General features: G+C 44.0%; 1 protein-coding gene across 5 annotated transcripts in view; it reads left to right on the top strand.

Moving 5' to 3' along the window:
• LOC132590530 (thrombospondin type-1 domain-containing protein 7A-like) overlaps positions 1-17,352 on the top strand; it is a 190,188-nt gene that overhangs the window by 62,699 nt on the left and 110,137 nt on the right. For all 5 annotated transcript variants that reach the window (XM_060263445.1, XM_060263448.1, XM_060263446.1 and 2 more), the window contains one exon: positions 2,795-2,986. In XM_060263445.1, coding sequence (XP_060119428.1) covers positions 2,795-2,986 — 192 coding nt within the window. The remainder of the gene's footprint in view (positions 1-2,794; positions 2,987-17,352) is intronic.

Genomic DNA, 17,352 nt, shown 5'->3' with positions numbered 1-17,352 from the left:
CACTGAGTGTTGGACTGGATGGGCCATTGGCCTGATCCAACATGGCTTCTCTTATGTTCTTTTGTACAGAAGCCCTGTTCTCAGGGCTTTTTTTTGTAGCAGGAACTTCTTTGCATATTAGGCCACACACACCCTGATGTAGCCAATCCTCCTGGAACTTAAAGTAGGCCCTGCAAGAAGCTCTTGGAGGATTGGCTATATCAGGGTTGTATGGTCTAATATGCAAAGGAGTTCCTGCTACAAAAGAAGCCCTGCCTGTTCTCAACATGATGCATCAACAGCTGTTTAATGTTATGGTTTGTTCATCAGCAAGCTCCTCCCTCTCATTATCTTAAATGCCTATGTCATGTGACCCCCCCCCCCCCAAAAAAAGCCAATTTTCTTTGGTGGGGTAAACTTCAAGTGTTATCAGATGGCAACATTAAACAAATGAAGACAACTTACAGGGATTAAATTAATCATTATGGGTTGGATCCAACTTTATGGCATCAGAATGTCCTTCCCAAGAGGAATTTGGCTCATGGGAATATGTGAATAGTTGGACTACATTTTTACAGGCATGCACACTACAACTGCACCCATTTTTAACCATACTGTAATTAAATTAACCAACAATGTCTTGTTTGTGTTGGGATTTTTGCCAAATGATGTGATCTTTATATCGGAATTACTTTCACAGCAACATTTAATTTGTTTTTGGTAGCATATTACATTATGAGAGGTTGAGTTCATAACATCATTAGTGAAGTATTAGAAACAGTTCCATCTAAACAGCGCAAACTCCAAAGAGATGAAGTAACCATTATAAATTATAGTTGTGTTCTATTTGGTTCTCTCTAGTCAGATAAGACATGCATACTGGTTGTCGGGATTTTAATGCATCACTTCATTATGCAGTCTCTGACAGTATTTAATTGTCTTTGGGCAATTTTGATATTTGAGGCTATGATTACATCCACTGCACTGTATTTTCCATACACCAATTAATTGTGAGAAAATGACTGGCGTCTTTTGTTAGCTTTGGCATAATTTCCCATTCTACATCTCTTCCCCCACCCCAGCATTCTTCTATGTTCCAGTGTGACCAAGAACCAGAATCCCCCCCCCCCATTAAATACATGTTTATTCAGAAGATATATTCATTTTTTAAGAAGTAAAAATAAAGTCAGAGGTGGTGTCTGGTAGAAAGCAAACAGACCTAATTTGAGTGCTCAGTTTTTTGGAGGAACAGTACTTCATTGACTGAACAATTGACAAATAAGCAATTATTTATCAGTATTGATTCTTGTCTTGAGTGAGATAGTAGTAAAATAAAATTGTTTAAAATATCAGATATTTTATTGTATTATAGGTATGTTTTATTGAGTGTTTTGTATAAACCTGATTTCTATGACAGAATTATTGATCAGGTAAATCACTTCATAATGTGATATGGTGAACCATCAGTTTACCTGGGAAATATGAATTCTACCAAAGTCTCAGTGCTGTTGAGAAGAGCTTATCTCACATATAAACTGAGGTTGACAAAGAACAAATTTTGAGTCCAGTGATGCCTTTAAGACCAACAAAAGTTTATTCAAGGTATGAACTTTCATGTGCAGGCATACTTCCTCATGTTGAAAATGTAGCATAGTGGGAACAATCTGCTTTTTCATGGCAGCTGCCTAGAAATGAAACAGGATAAAAAAATTGATGTGAGTTTAAAATGATATTTTAAAAAGGTCTTCTGCCATTTTCATAAGAGGTCAACCCTATAAAGTACTGTAGAAAATATATTTTAGCAGTGATTCCTCTGGTGCCCTGTTTTTTCTCTTAAGCAATCTCCACAAGCATTTGCAAACAGATACGTTTTTGGTTTTCAGATTGATTAAAATTCTTGTCTTCAATAGCAATGTGTTGATTTCTAATTAATGCTTATCTGTAAAAAGGTGCCCCTTTCCTTCAAAGAAGTCCTGTGCTCTTTGATGCAGTTTTGGATACTAATAAACTGAATGTTCTGGCTAATCACTATCTTGAAAAAAATTGCTTTGTTGCCCATAATTGATTTGTTGCCCATCCAGTTATATTGCTACCATCGAAATCTTAATTGTTTGTATGAACTATTGTACTAGCACCTATTGATATTCATGTTTATTGTTTTTATGTTTTATATTTTATTGCTGTTTTATTTTGTTTGGTCATTGTTTGACCCGAACCTGTGAGCCACACTGAGCCTGCCTTCGGTGCGGAGGGCGAGATATAAATAAAAATAAATAGATAAATAATTATAAACTTATATCTGGAGCTTGGGCATATTTACTAGAATCATGTCCCATTGATTTTGGTAAAATGTAAGCCAAAACATTATGAGTTCTGGGGATACCAGTGAAAACATTTTCGAGATCCCCTGCACCTACTCCATAGCACTGGCTTCTTTTAGTGAGGGCATGAGAAATTTACCATGTAATACTGTCATGACTGTGCTAGTGTTATGTGTTTTAAATAACATCTTTTAAATTCATGATTTACTTTCTCTTCTGCTGAATTTATGGTATGATTCAGCAGAATGATTCCATATCATAAATTTGAACTCCCTCATCACTACTTCAGATCAATTTCATGGTAGGATTTGAGTGCTGTGGCATATTTTTTAACATCAGGCTGTGAAAGACACAACCACTTTGATAACTAATCAGTTTACTTGTTTTTACAAAACAACAGAATCTAATTTATTTTTGTGCCCATCTGGGCTAACACTGCTCAATTTACATTAAATTAACAATGATAGACTGCTACTGGCCTTTTTTTCCCCCAGGAGAAGAAGTTGATAGACAGCTGTGCAGAGATGCTATCTATCCAGTTCCCATTGTTTGTGATGTTACATGCCCAAAGGATTGCGTACTCAGCGCATGGTCTGGATGGTCCTCCTGCTCTCACACCTGCTCAGGCAAAACCACAGAAGGAAAACAGATGCGTTCCCGTTCTATCTTGGCATATGCAGGTGAAGGTAAGGTCATTTGTAGCAGTTTTGGTATATGGTGATGAATTCTTAATATTCCCTTTTGACCATTAGAAGTATTAAGAAGTGTGATTCAAAGGAAACAACTGCTTTAACACTTCCTTTTGACAGTGTACCATTACTGATATTTTTAAAACAGGAATTCATGTCTGTTGATTGTATTGTACAAGATACTTCTCCATCATTCATTTCTGGCTCTCGTTTAGCTCCTGCTTTATGAGAACCAGGTATTGAACAGGTACACATGAACATGCGGTGTTGCCTTATATTTAGTCAGAAGATTGCTCTGTCTGAATCAGTACTGTCTATTCTGGTTGTACATGGCTTTCTAGGGTCATAGATGGCAATCTTTATGTTGCTTACTACCTGATCCTGTTAACTGGATGAACCAGAGGTTGATCTTGGGACCTTCAGCATTCAAAACGGATTCTCTGCCACTGAGCCATAACCCTTTCCCATGCAAACAGACTTATCAGTGGCAGCAACTTTATTATAAACATTAAAAAATCTGGTTCCAAACAAATATAAGCTAAGCAAAGGAACCCAAGCAAAGAAACGTGGTGTGTGTGTGTGTGGGGGGAAAGTGGAAATATAGATTTCTGTTTAAAAAAAGCTTTCATGAGTATGATTTGATAGTTCTGCATTCTTCTTTATAGCTGAATTTAATGTAATTTACTTTACCTTGTAATGATGGTGGGAAAGATATGACATTTAGGTGTTTGTAGCAAGCATGGAGGATTATACAGGATGGAGTACAAAAAAGCTTCAAACCATTTGAATGGGCAGAGGCACTTCAGTGCATGGCTGTTGAGAGAGTGTGCTACTGATGTCTTTAAATTTATGCATGTGCTTGGGTATTGGGAACCTTCTAGGAACACTAGGTGCTGCAGTCTTAGTGTATCTTAACAGTTGTGGACAGCATTGGCAATATGGATGGAGACCACTAGAAACCACATCTAAGAGCAGTACATACATACAAGGAAAAAATAGGTTACAAATGTGCTTTAAATGGTTTTCCTAAACTTGGGCCTTAGAGCAGGGGTGTCAAACATATGGTCTATGGGCTGGAACCAGCCCCTGCAGGACTCCTCTCCTGCCTGTGACATCTGGCTCCCTCTTGCTTCTTACTTCCTTCATTGCAGCTCACTTTTGCCCAGCTCTCTCCAGCTTCCTGCTTCCAGGAGAGAAAAAGAAAGCCAAGGCTCCTTTCCCTAAATTGTTTTAGGGCTCCTCCCCCTTCCCTCTTTGAGAAAGAGCCAGAGAGAGCATGTGAGATAAAGTCCAGTGGCACCTTTAAGATCAATGTTTTATTCCAGATATAAGCTTTTGTTTGTGCATGCACTTTTTCAGAGAGAGGGAGGAGAGGGAGGGAAAGGGCCAGAGAGAGTAGGGGGTGGGGAGAGCCATGGCACTTGGAGAGATCCCCCTTTCCAGTTCTAATAGATGCAGGGGTGAAAAGAAGCCTAACAGCACAGCTTGCAATCGTTATTAGTGGAAGGGAACAAGAGTCCAGTGTGGTATATTTATTGTACGTGTTTGTATGTAATGGAACAGCCTGGTCCTCCTCTGGTATCTGTGTGGTTTGGTTTTGTCCTGTTGAGTGGAGCTCTTGTTTCAGTTTCCAGCTGTGCATGTTTTGCTGAAGATGTTAGTTGTTGGAGTTGCCTCCTTGCAAATAAACAGCTGATGTTTAAGGCAGCTTGTCTTGCTGAATGGACCTGAGAATAAGTGCCTGAGTGAGTATTCTATCCTAGGAATTCACTGCAAAAGGGGGCCATTACATCCAATAGCACATTAACAAATAACGAAATTTGTGGCAGGGCTTGAGCTTTTATGAGTCACCGCTCACCTCTTCAGATACAGCTAGAATGTGAATCCATCTGTCCTTATATCTTGGAGAGTGATATGATTTCAGATGCCAAATAACAATAGCAGGCACTGGTGATGAGAGAAGAAACTTAGGTCAGTTCAGTCCAGGAGGATGCATTGTCTTGAACTTCATTATCAATTGCAATTCAGCAGTCTCTCTTTCTAATCTCCCTATGAAATTCCTTTGTAAGAGAATAGCTGCTCTTAGGTCATCAGCTGAATGTCCTGGAAGGTTAAAATGTCCCCCTCTGGTTTTTGAGTGTTGTGGTTTCTATCAGGAGTAGAACGAGGAAGAGTCCAGTAGCACCTTAAAGACTAACAAAATCTGCGGTAGGGTATGAGTGTTCGCGAGTCACTGCTCACTTCCTCAGATTTATTTTCATTTATTCTTTGCATCCTCGTGATCTGAATCTTTCTGCACCAAGTTGAGACTTAGGTTTCTTGCCCCATTACCAATGCTGGTATCTCCATACCTACTACCCCTCTGCATATTACACTTAATACAATCAAGCCTGCTATTACCATTTGGCATCTGAAATAATCTTTGTTAAGTCTATATCTCTGGTACCTCATGTTTTATGGCACACGTGGCCCAGCCTGACAAGGTGACATTTATGTCAGATCTGGCCCTCGTAACAAATGAGTTCAGCATCTCTGCTTTAGAGAGTGCATGAATAAAAGATAATCTTCCAAAACTGTAATACAATTCCCACGCAGCTGACTTGTCACTTTCACTTCTCTGATTACATTCCAAATTCAAACCTTATCAGTTTAGATTATAACTTTTAGGCTTCACTTCAATCAAATCTGTTGTCATCCTTGTGCCAGTAAATCCATTATGCATTTTTGTCATGTGCTATCTGATCAGTGGGGCCAGAGTTGTATGAAATAACAAAGAATATTTATTTATTTACAGGTTGTTTTTAAAAGAACAAATCAGCAGCACAGGTCTCTAGACAATCAAAGGAGAAACCTGGCCAAGGCACATACATTTAAACTAGTTTTGGCTTCAGAGTGTGGTTTGATTTCTGTGTAATTCTTGCAGATACAAATAAGTTTTCCCTGACTAGCCATCAGTTTGGATCCTTTCACACACATGGGATTCCACTCACACCAGCCTGCCCTTTCCCAGGAGTCAGGCTAAATGGTACAAGATCTGTTCCTCACCAGAGACATGCCTAACAACCAGATACTCTGTCTTCTCCCAGAGGTAGTGCTAAACCACCTTGCCACACTACCAGGCAGGTACTCTTCAGACTGCTTACTTGAACTATACCCAAACTATACCCAAAACTATAATTGTGTTCTTCTTGAGGCAGGTCTAAACCAATATGTGCTTCCCTCCAATATTCCCTTCCCCCTCTGAAAGGTGATTGGATGCTAGAGCAGCTGACCCATAGGCTCAGGGATGAAACAGCTGAGTGGCTGTTTTCCCTTCAGGGCAGGGCAGCCTCTTGTCTATCACAAGTACAGATAACCTGTAAATGCATACATGAAAAAGTCCCAATCAGTTAGAGCCTCAGGGTGTTTTCGCACTCACCTTCAGCCGGCGCCGCGACCCTCTTGACGACGGAGGATCTGTGCTGATTTCCCACACGAAGCGCTGGAGCAACCAGAAGAGCCGCCAATTTCCGGCACGAAGCCCGCTCAAACGTAAATCGCCAAGAAGCAGGAAAACGCTTGAGCGGGCTTCGCGCCGGAAATTGGCGGCTCTTCTGGTTGCTCCAGCGCTTCGTGTGGGAAATCAGCACAGATCCTCCGTCGTCAAGAGGGTCGCGGCGCCGGCTGAAGGTGAGTGCGAAAACACCCTCAGAGTCGCATGTATGATAAAAGGATTAATGCATACTTGATGCCATTCAATTCCTCAAGGAAAAAAAGGAACTAACTTTGTTTCCTGTAAGCAAGGTGGGCGGGACCTAAGTCAGTTCAAACAAACAAAAATAGATTTTGTTAAAAAATTGTTAATTAAGTGTCATGTAAATGGAAACATTCTTTAACACCTAATTTTAACAACACCTAAATTTAGAGTCTAATTTTGGAATAGAAATATACAAATGTAAGAAAATATTCAACACTGTGGCCAACTGTTAGTTTGTTGAACCTAGTATTTTTTATGAGGACCAGCATCAGGTGTTCAAGGTGTTAGGCAGAGGCCTTTCCCAGCTATGCCACCTGAGATTCCTTTAAACAGGGAATGGCAAGGGTGAGCCAAGCATTACACAGTGTTTTGCTATTTGAGCCAGGCTTATTTCATGAAGGATGATTTAGCTCAGCATTTCAAACCAATGGGATTAACTACAAAGTTTCTTAATGAGATTAATCTTCTTGAAGAGCAGAAACATTTCTTTTTGCTCTGCTATTTCACTATAATGTCTACAGCAGAGGGATTTCTATTGCCCTGTTTAGAGTTAACAAGTGGGGACTTGTGAGAATTTGTAGGGGAGGGTGCATCCAATCCCACCCATCTTTGCCTTGTCCCTTTCTCTCCCACGCCTTTTCTCTTGTCAGTACAGTCAGTTTGATTCTCTCCCTCATCCTCCCTCACTGCACTCTTTCTCTCTTGCTAACAGTCTCAATCTCTGTCTCCCCTACTTACCCCCTTGACTCTCTTGCAAGCACAGTCTGTATCTCCCTTTCTCTCTTCCTACTGCAGCCTCCTCTTGGGCTGCCGCTGCCACAAAGCATTGGTTACCCATGCTGAGTAAATGATTTGAAACTTGTCTCTCACTGCTGCTGCAGTCACTGCCAGTCAGTGCTTTTGGGTTGAGGGCTTTAACCAACAGAGTTTCACCTGCTGGTTGTTTTGTCTTTGAGCATTTCCAGTCAGGCTCTTCTTCCAGCAACTGCTGCCATTTAAAGGCCTGTGGCAGTATTGGTGATTCAGCCTCAGACACACTCTCTAGCTTACTCACAGCCTGGCCACATATCTCCTCCACACTGCTCTACTTTCCTGGCCAGCAATTTTGGTTCACATAAATGGTGGCGGCGGTGGCAGCTGCCATGTCAGCAGAGGGGAGATGTTAGGAGGGGTGTGATGGAGGTTTACACTTCTCCTGTCTGGCACCCTGAGTCAGCAGTGGGTAGAGGTAGGCAGGTTGTCAGTGGGTGAGGGATATGGGGGAGGGGTTGGTGGAGGAGGCTGTCATCTCTCCATCCCTGTCCTTCTAAACCATTGGTTCCAAGGCAGTTGTTTGTTCAAGTGCAGAGAACTACTTTCTTTTTTTGGGGGGGTGGGGGTCAACCCCCCTTATGGTTTGGGATTTTTCTGCAAGCTTCAGGGAGAAAAATCTTTTCTCAACGTGGCCCTGATCCACAGATTTAAGTATCCACAGATGGAGCCATGCTATTCTATGTATTGATAGTTTGCTAGGCTGCAGCACTGAGCAGAACAGATATGACAGATGTTCCAGGCTGAGAAGGTTTACCCTTTGCATGAGGTGGGCAAGATATGGATGGTAGGACAAGGTGGGCATAGTAGGTGAGTAAAGGATAGGGATGGATTAGGGAGCCTGGAAAGTGAGGGGTGTCAGATGTCTGGCCTGTGAGCCAGAACTGGCCTGCCCAGGGCTTTAATCAGGCCTGCGGGGCTCTTTCCCTCCACCCTCCTCCCCTTCCTGTCCTCACTAGGGTGACCATAATGTCTGAAGGCCAGCCAGGGACACCTTTTGGGGGGGAAAGGTAGGGGTGCGCGCGGCCGCCGGAAACAGGTAGTGACGTCACTTCCGTTGATGTCACTTCCGGTGATGTCATGCCACCGCCGGAAACAGGAAGTGACACCACTTCCTGTGACATCATTTCCCCGCGTCACCTGCCGGAAATGGGAAGTGACATCACTTCCTGTGACATCACTTCCCCCAAATGACATCATTTCCCCCAAATGCCACTGCCGGAAACAGGAAGTGACTTCACAGCACTTCCTGTGACGTCCCCAAAAATCCCCCAAATATCACCGCCGGAAACAATTTTGTTCTCAAATCCTGTATATACTTCATCAGTATATGGGATAAGGCACTTTCTCAACTGTGCTGCATAATGCAGCCTATTTATTTTGTCCTGTTTGCTCTGTTGGCTCTATCTGCGCCACCTTCATCACTTTCGGGGTGTGGATCCCCCAGTGGGGTGGTCTCCCGACTCCCTCCGCCGGCTGTTTCTGATAGCCCTGCGCCCCCTCTTTCATTTGATATGTGTCCCGTGCGGATGCCACCCTCCCGCCGGGAGATGCCGCAAAATGAGCCCCCTTGAGGCTTATGGCGGCAGGGCTCGGGGGAAGCGAGCTAGACTGCTGTTCTTTTGAGGGGTTATAGAGTGTTTCGAGCCCGTCCCTGTGGCATCGGTCCCATCATTGTGGGACCCAGGGGGCCGGCGCAGCGGCACGCCGAAGCAGCCTGTCACTAATAACACAGGTCGAGATGCAGGACAGGAACCCGGAAGTGACCGACAGGCTGCTTCAGCGTGCCGCTGCGCTGGGCCCCACAACGATGGGACCGATGCCACAGGGACGGGCTCGAAACACTCTATGACCCCTCAAAAGAACAGCAGTCTAGCTCGCTTCCCCCAAGCCCTGCCGCCATAAGCCTCAAGGGGGCTCATTTTGCGGCATCTCCCGGCGGGAGGGTGGCATCCGCACGGGACACATATCAAATGAAAGAGGGGGCGCAGGGCTATCAGAAACAGCCGGCGGAGGGAGTCGCGAGACCACCCCACTGGGGGATCCACACCCCGAAAGTGATGAAGGTGGCGCAGATAGAGCCAACAGAGCAAACAGGACAAAATAAATAGGCTGCATTATGCAGCACAGTTGAGAAAGTGCCTTATCCCATATACTGATGAAGTAAATACAGGATCTGAGAACAAAATTGCACCAGAAGACACAAACACAAAGCTCCCTTACACTGAATCAGTGCTTGGGTCCACCAAAGTCAGTATTGTCCACTCCAGTCACAAACACAAAGCTCCCTTACACTGAATCAGTGCTTGGGTCCACCAAAGTCAGTATTGTCACATAAGAACATAAGAGAAGCCCTGTTGGATCAGGCCAGTGGCCCATCCAGTCCAACACTCTGTGTCACATAAGAACATAAGAGAAGCCCTGTTGGATCAGGCCAGTGCCCCATCCAGTCCAACACACTGTGTCACATAACAACATAAGAGAAGCCCTGTTGGATCAGGCCAGTGGCCCATTCAGTCAGGAAGGGAGGAGGGAGGGAGGGAAGGAAGGGAAGGAAGAAAGGAAGGGAGGAGGGAGGGAAGGGAGGGAGGGAAGGAAGGAGGGAAGGGAGGGAGGGAAGGAAGGAAGGAAGGGAGGAGGGAGGGAAGGAAGAAAGGAAGGAAGGGAGGAGGGAGGGAAGGAAGGGAGGAGGGAGGGAAGGGAGGAAAGAAAGGAAGGAGGGAGGGAAGGAAGGAAGGGAGGAGGGAGGGAGGGAAGGAAGGGAGGGAAGGAGGGAAGGAAGAAAGGAAGGAAGGGAGGAGGGAGGGAAGGAAGGAGGGAGGGAAGGAAAGAAGGAAGGAGGGAGGGAGGAGGGAGGGAAGGAAAGAAGGAAGGCCAGCCGCCCCCCCTCCGCCAGCCGCCCCCCCAGCCGCCCCCCCCAGCCGCCCCCCTCTTTCGGCTTACCTTGATCCAGGGCGGTGGCGGCCTCTCCTCCGGGCTGCTGGCGGGGCTGGCGGCGGCTGCGGAGGCCAGGAAGGCGGCGGAGAGGCCGGCGCTGGTCTCTGGAGGGCCTCCAGGGACCAGCGCTGGCCTCTCTGCGGCCTCCGCTGGCCTCTGGAGGCCCTCCAGGGACCAGCGGCGGCCTCTCCGCTTCCGGCGTTGGCCTCTGGAGGCCGCCAGGGACCAGCGCCGGCCTCTCCGCGGCCTCCGCGGGCCTCTGGAGGGCTTCCAGGGACCCGCAGGGGCCTCTCCACGGCCTCCGCGGGCCTCTGGAGGCCCTCCAGGGACCCGCAGGGGCCTCTCCACGGCCTCCGCGGGCCTCTGGAGGCCCTCCAGGGACCCGCGGGGGCCTCTCCGCTTCCGGCGCTGGCCTCTGGAGGCCTCCAGGGACCAGCGCCGGCCTCTCCGCGGCCTCCGCGGGCCTTTGGAGGGCCTCCAGGGACCAGCGGCGGCCTCTCCGGCCTCCACCACCGCACGCGCAGGGACGCTGGCTGCCTCACTCCCCGCCTTCCTGGCCCGCGCGCGCGGCCCGCCAGCTCCCCGCTGGCTATACCGGGACTTTGTAATGGTCCCGGTATAGGCAGCCCGGGAGCCGGGAATTGGTGGCCAGAACCGGGAAAGTCCCGGGAGACCGGGACGGTCTGGCCACCCTAGTCCTCACCCTTTGAAGCTCCAAGGCTGCCAAAGTTCCCTGCTCTTTCTGCCTTGTCTTTGCTGGCTGCAGTAGGAAGCAAAGCAGCAAGGGAAACATGGAATAGATTTTCCATTAAGGTCTCTGTGCCCAGATAGTTAGAGCCCAGAGATCTTAATGGAAAATCCATTCCACGTTTTCAATGCAGTTTTGTCTGTACTGCAATGTGTTTCAATGGAGTGGAGATCAGTTTCACTTTCAGCATTCCTATAGCCAGCTGAAGCTCATGTTTCCTGGAGCTATGTCCTTGCACATAAAGGGTTCATGCTTTGAGCCAGCTTGTCTCTGTTGAATGGACCTGACCTAGTGAGCACTCTAACCTAGGAACCCACAGCCAAAGGGGGATATTAAACTGGAGAGACATTGCCAATCTGAGTAGACCCTTATTTTAAAAATTGCATTGCCAAATCCCACTATTCCCCCACTTTCAATTTTAAACAAAATGTTGCAAGAGTTATAAGCATGTTTGTATTTTGTTGAAAAAAAATCTTTGTGTTTGCCTGTGTCCTTTATAAAGTTTATATTTCCACTACCTCACATTACATTTTATGACACACATGGCCCAGCCCAACAACGTCCCATTTGTGTCAGGTCCGACCCTCCTAACAAATGAGTCAGACAAGCTTGTTAAGAGGCAAGGAATGAATGATTAAAAAGTGGGCTTTCAGTTGAAAGTAATATGTATTGAAAAGGGAAATACTGCTGGGTCAGCCAGGAGATACCCTTCTTGCTACCCTCCCCACTCATTTTCAGAACCGTATGTAAAGCTTTATAACCGTTCTTTATATATGTATTTTTGTTTATTATCACCATTTAAAATTCTGTTTTCCCTGTTACTCTCTTTTTATTCTTCCCATGAGTCCATTTAAGTGCCCTATTGAGGGATATGGATCCCCTTGTAAAATCCAAACCTTCTGTTACCCTTCTCACTCCAAGCCCTTGGCATATGGCAGGATATAAATTTCAAAAAAGCTTTTTCTGCAGAAAGGGAGAGGTTATTCCAAGCATAAGTTCTATAGCTTGGTGATTTATGAAACACAAATGTGTCTCAGAAATGTTCTGTGCTTGGTGCTGTTTAATTTTTTATGATGTCAGGGGCTTTGAGGGACATTCAAAGGTTTACAAAGAAATAAAGTTAGGCATTAAAATCCCTTCATGTTATAATTAAGAACCAGAACATGAAACACATGCCTTTGTTGACCCATTTTAGAGGCTTTGAGGTGTCCAAAATACTGCTGAGCTCCAGCAATTCTGAAGTGTAGCGATAGCCTCTAAGACACTGATGAAGCCAAATTTAAATTAGTGCAGCTACTGGATGTCAGTTTGAAAATGGGAAAAGCCCAAGGGATTTTTGGTTCCCATACAGCTATGCTACAATGTAGAGACTGGTTTGGGTAGAAACACACATCTCTTATATCTATCTGGAGCTAAAAATATTTTGGATCGTTGGAAGCAATTTACTTTGAGGTTCAAGTAATTGTGACGTGACAGTGTATAACGTTAATCAGGATGTTTTTAATAACTGAGAAGATGGTCATCTTGCTTGAAGGCCAAAGCCTTACATATGGTTTTGCAAAAAATTCTCATTGTAGAATCATTTGCTGATATAATGGTGGGTTTGCACCTTTTTCTGGGTTCATGGAACAACTTAATTTATGAAAATGCTTTCTATACTGCTCACAACATAATACCCAATATATGAAAATCCAAAAAGGCAACAAACAGTGTAATGGTATAACTTCTGAACTCTGAATGTATCAAGTGTGTCCAGGTCAATCCATTATTATCTGCCTACCTAATTTAATGTTTTTAATGTAACTGTTTTATTGTTGGTGTACCATTGGTCACCGTATTGTTAGCCGCCCTGAGCCTGCTTCGGCAGGGGAGGGCGGGGTATAAATAAAATTTATTATTATTATTATTATTATTACCCCGAGATAGCTCTGGCTAGACTGATCTCATCAGGTCACAGAAGCTAAGCAGTGTTGGCCCCTGGTTAGTATTTGAATGGGAGACCACCAAGGGGAGGTCCACAGTCACAACAAAGTGGAGGCTAATGGCAAACGTCTCTGAATGTCTCTTGCTTTGAAAATCCTTTGAGGTCACTATAAGTCAGCTGCAACTTGGCAGCATTTGAAGTGGTGCTGGTGGAAGATGGTTTGACATGCTCTCACATTTGGTTACCCGTTAAGCATAATTTAGTTTGATTCTCCTCCTCTCCATTGTATTATTGGCCATTTTAACTATAAACTGCTTTATTCTAAGTGCCATGACATGTTCACCAATCACCCCCAGTTGCTGTTTGCCATGAGAGGAAGCATACAGGTGCCCATACGGTAATGTATTTGTCTCCTTGCAGGGCCTATACAACCTGTGTGGAGCACAAGTACAGTGAACATAAGTTCAGACCAGATTTTTTTTCTGGCTATAGGGCTTAGGGCTTGAATGAAAACTACTACTACTACTACTATTTTGCTGAGCTTGAACAAAGGGGAGGGGAGCCAGGTGGCTGGCCAAAAGGGAGAAAAAGCAAACTGCTAGAAGTCTGTCCTTTAAGACAATTTCTAAACTTCCAGCTGGTACAAACTATAGCAGTCTGAGGGCCAGCCACCTAGCACAGATTACACCTATTTTGAGATCTCTGTAATGGTTGCCAGTTTCTGAGTTTAATTCAAGGATCTGATTCTTACCTTTAAAGCCCTTCATGACCCTGGAACCCACATAACTGTGGAACCACCGATCCCACTATCAAGCCACAGAACAGCTCCTTTCACTGGACCAACACCTATTGATTATTCCCTCCTCTAGTTGGGATGATCACTCCTTGATCTAGTGGTTTTTCAGTGGCTGTTCCTATTTTATGAAACAACCTTTCTGAGGCTGCTAAGGAGGCTTCCATTTTGCTGAGAGTTTGCAAGTTGGGCTCAGTGGAATTATTCAGGAGGGCACTGCCCCTAATCCTTACACACGCACACACACAAACTCTCTCACACACACTTATTGGTTTGTATGGATTATTAATTGGTCGTTTTTATTATCTTCATCACCCACCACTGACTTCAGTGGATATAGAAGGGTATAACTTTGCTTAGGACTGCATTGTTAGTTAACTCATTAAGTTAGGATTTTCAGAGTCAATATCAGCTGGCCCATATTGCATCAGTGAAACTGGAGAACCCTTTACTGAAGACTGCTCAGTATAAGTTTAGGTCTTTGCTGACATGTCCGTTAACACACTAGGATTCTTTGTATCTGAGTGCATCTTGATTCACAATGTGAGAAGTTCTGGTTAACAGTGTGATTGTCTGATTCCATGTGGTCTCAGTTTTCTCTCTCTCACACACTGTTATTTCTCAGTCAGTATGATGATATCAGGGACAGTCATGTTAATTTTTCCTGTGTTGTGATAATTGTCAGAAACCCTGCTTTTTAGTCTGCCTATGTGTCTATGAGCACAGACTTGATAGTAGGGGTGGGTAGCAACCTTAAATATGGCTTCTTTCTGCACCACAGCTCCAATCCAAATTAACACGCACCCCATCAGAAGGTATCAGTTTAAAAACAAAAACAGGAGATGGATCTGCTGCATCACATATACTTTGTTTGTTTATTTATTTTGCATGTAGGACTTTGCTTTATGTTGAAAGTTGGTTTTAGCAATTAATGGTATGCAGCTGAATAACTATGCATTCTACAGTTACCAGTTCTCCTTGCCCTGTTTAATGTAATTAGTATATTATGTATTACCTATATCATTGTAATATTCTATTTATGTCTTAAAATCGTAATGAACTCATAGATTTCAGTGAATTGTTTTTCCAAAACCTAACTAGGCATTTTCTTTTGTACTTGTTCTCCTTGGGGACTTTTAGTTAGAGATCAGCTGAAGATTCCATAGTGGAAACTGAATTCTCAAGGCTGTGTGGCCCTGATTCAAATTGGGACTGTGACACCCTGGGAGAAGCGGTTCCTGCTGATATGAAATAGCCCTTGGGGCATTTTCCATCCACTAGGGACTTCACATGAGAGACTTTCAATGAAGCTAGGGTTGCCAGGTCCGACTTAATAAATATCTGGGGACTTTGACGGTGGAGCTGGGAGCAAGTGTGTGACAAGCACAATTGAACTTGGAAGGGAGTTCTGGCAATCACACACCTTTTAAATGCCTTCCCTCCATTTGGAATAATGAAAGATAGGGGCACCTTCTTTTGGGGCTCATAGAATTGGCCCCCCTTTTTGAAACTTGGTGTTTTGAGGAGAGGTACTGGATGCTATTTAGAAAATTTGGTGCCTCTACCTCAAAAAACAGCCCCCCCCCCCGAGCCCCAGATACCCACAGATCAGTTCTCCATTATACTTTATGGGAATTGGTCTCCATAGGGTATAGTGGAGTGCCCAGCAGTCATTCTCCCCACCCTGCTTTCTGATGATCCTGAAGCGGGGGTGGGCCTCCAAACTGGGGGACCCCCTGCCCCCAACTGGGGATTGGCAATCCTAAATAAAGCAAATAGTGTCCCAAGGCCATTTTGGGTTCAGAAAAATGGCATGGAAAGGAAGACAAACTCCCATTCTCCTTGTGTACTGTGGCCCAAATCTGCATGAGAACCCCACCCACTTCAGAATTGAATTCCCACTGGGAAACTTGCAAGAAATGTCTAATTAAAGACGAAGTGGAGAATGTGTAAAATGTAATGTGTAGTTAGGCCCTATACCTTATAAATTTGATAGGCAAGTTATTTAATTTGATACCATTGTTTCTAAGGACAGCTGTTTTTATTACAAAGGTTTCAGATGTATTGCAAGCCAGAAGAGGCATCTGTACTTTGTCTGATTTTATATGGGATTTATACATTTGCAGTCCACATCCCAATTTGCTAGTTTCATCTTCATGACAATTCATGTTTTTCCTGTCATCTTGCCCTAACCTGCCTGAATCACATACTTTCCAAAGAAAGCTTTTCTGTAGCTTTATCACCAAACTAATTTTAGGCTTGAAAGCATTTAGCTGATTAACCGCTTTAATTAATCAATTAGTGCTTTGATAGGAGATTAGCAATGTGTTGCCAATTAATATTCTGTACTATTGTGTAGACATCCTCTTTCAGCTGCTAATGGGTGTTAAAATTGATTAATTTTAATTAATTGAATGCAAAAGTAACTGTCTAGGATCCCTTATATATGAAAGAAAGAAAATTGTGCTATCCTCTGGGATTGCTGAGTGGAAGGAATTTATTTCTCTTGGTTTTGACTCTGGAGTCTTTTTGAAACTCTTGTGCTATCTTCTGCAGTTCTAAAAACTCTGACAGGAGTAAATCCTCTTGAGGTCAGCAAACTTATAGCTTGCATTTTATGAATGAGTTCTTTGTGTGCTAGATAATCTCTACTGTGGAGTGCCTTTCTTTTTATAAAACTTCAAGAGCCCAAGAAAAACCACTGACTTTGTACAAACACAGAAGGAAATGTGATGCATGGCAGAGACTAGCCAGTGCCCACAGAACTTGTTCATAGGATTCCAGTGGGTTGTCTTACATTTATAAACCAGGTTAACCATGAAACTCACTGCGGTGACTTTGGGCCAGTCAATGTCTTCAGTCTAATGTAACTTAAATGGTCGTTGTGTGGATGAAATCAAGGAAGGGAGGGAACCATGTCTGCCATTCTAAGCAAACTGGAGGAATGGTAGGATAGAAATGTACTAAATAAGTAAATGAACCAGGTTGTTTTTACAACTTAAGTTGTGTTCAAAGTAGTAGCAATGATCAAAGTAGTAGCAATGAACAGCTGATACTGTTCTTGATTAAACCATCTGATTAATATCTTCCACTCTTGTGATGTATGCTAGACATCTCAGCTGTCGTAAGGGATTGAGATGTTTCAGAAACATTCTAATATATATCTGCTCCCATGTGTAGTTGAACTCTTGGGTAATATCTGTAATCATTCAGATGATTTGTGCATGTAACATTTAGAAAAGAACACAGAAGTAGATTCAGTCATATATTTGTTTATTATGTTTTTATCATGTCCTTCAGTGGAGCTCTGGTTGGTGTGTATGGTTCTTTACCTTGTCAATGTCATCTTCACATGATTAAATTCTGAAAGAATGTGACTAGCCCAGGTTCCCCTAGTGAGATACGTGGCCATGTG

This window comes from Heteronotia binoei, unplaced genomic scaffold (genome assembly GCF_032191835.1).
Source record: "Heteronotia binoei isolate CCM8104 ecotype False Entrance Well unplaced genomic scaffold, APGP_CSIRO_Hbin_v1 ptg000154l, whole genome shotgun sequence".
In the NCBI taxonomy this organism is placed as follows: Eukaryota; Metazoa; Chordata; class Lepidosauria; order Squamata; family Gekkonidae; genus Heteronotia; species Heteronotia binoei.
Note: the sequence above shows the minus strand (reverse complement) of the source record. Positions and strands in the feature narration are given on the sequence as shown.